At 40.4% G+C, this 1,202-nt stretch overlaps 1 protein-coding gene across 1 annotated transcript in view; it reads left to right on the top strand.

Moving 5' to 3' along the window:
• LOC105309874 (trace amine-associated receptor 7a-like) overlaps positions 1-294 on the top strand; it is a 9,465-nt gene extending 9,171 nt beyond the window's left edge. The window contains exon 3 of the mRNA XM_011386086.2: positions 193-294. Within this exon, the coding sequence (XP_011384388.2) occupies positions 193-294 (102 nt within the window). The remainder of the gene's footprint in view (positions 1-192) is intronic.
• The last annotated feature ends 908 nt before the right edge of the window (positions 295-1,202 follow it).

Here is a 1,202-nt window from a genome sequence, read left to right as displayed (position 1 = left end):
AAATAACTCAGAAATCAAGCGTTCATTTTCTGATGAGAAATTATCAACAAATTCATATTTGGTCATGAAAGCTTAAATAGGGGAAACAAGAATGTATTCAAAACTACTAAATAATTATTTATTATTTATTTCTTAAGAAATTAAAGAGATTGCTCAAAGTGTATGGTTAAATGGTGGGAAGTATTCCTCAAGTATTTCAGGAAAAGTATGAAAACTGGGACTCTAGTCACCGATTGGTCTTCCCTTGAGAATAATTGGCACTCTCGGCCCATTAAATATGCCACTAATTTTTGAACAGTCTGCACTGGTGCTTCACAGACGTAAAATGGCTTCACTACATTATGCACTAGTGCATGTAGACCTCTCTCTTGACTCTCCTGTTCCAATGTTTTAAAACATTGTGGGCAGATTGCATAGCTAGCTACGAAGTTTCTGGGATTGGAAATCCCATATCGAAGTGAATTCTAACTCAGATGAAAACTTTAAAGTTAAATCCAGTTTAGCACTTTTATCTTTCCTATTCCAGTCAAAGCTATCCAAGCCTAAGTTTTAGGGTAGGGTCCTACAGTGGAGTGGGAGATACGTCTGCTTTTACAGTTCTTCTCCCCCTCTTCTAACGCCACTAACCCTCTATAGTAGAACAGAAATGGAATATGGAGAATATTAACAGTGGGACAAAAGATTTCTCATGCCTGCTGGTATCATAGTAGACTTTGCACAATGCCCTGAATGTGACAGGCACCAAAATATAGGTGCTGTTATGAGTTACATGTGTGACTCTCATGGGTGACTCATTTTGGGAGAGCCTACCCACTGCCTAGTTCTCTAATGTGGGTGAGCCATTGCAGTTGACCTCTTTCAATGTCTCTTTAGAGTCTATGAGTAGAAAGCTTACAGTAGAAAGCTTTACAGGAGTCCCATTGTCCAGGGGACCACTACACTGATGAAGTTATTGGTGAGATGGTTCAAGTTTGAGTCCCTCTTTAGATCTGCTTATTCAATAGTCTTGCAGACCTGTCCTGTGTTTATGTTAAGCAGAGGCAAGTAGAATTAGGGAGAGATGGCTGGGAAGAGAATTGGACCAGCAGCGGGAGAAGCCTATGCTGCCACTATTTCAAGTGCAAAGAGTCATTAGTTTCATGTGGGCTAATACACACATGGAAGCCAGTCAGGCTTGGCCTTTCTGGCCAGCCTTCCATTTG

This window comes from Pteropus vampyrus, unplaced genomic scaffold (genome assembly GCF_000151845.1).
Source record: "Pteropus vampyrus isolate Shadow unplaced genomic scaffold, Pvam_2.0 Scaffold910, whole genome shotgun sequence".
In the NCBI taxonomy this organism is placed as follows: domain Eukaryota; kingdom Metazoa; phylum Chordata; class Mammalia; order Chiroptera; family Pteropodidae; genus Pteropus; species Pteropus vampyrus.
This window is presented reverse-complemented; position numbering and strand designations above follow the sequence as displayed.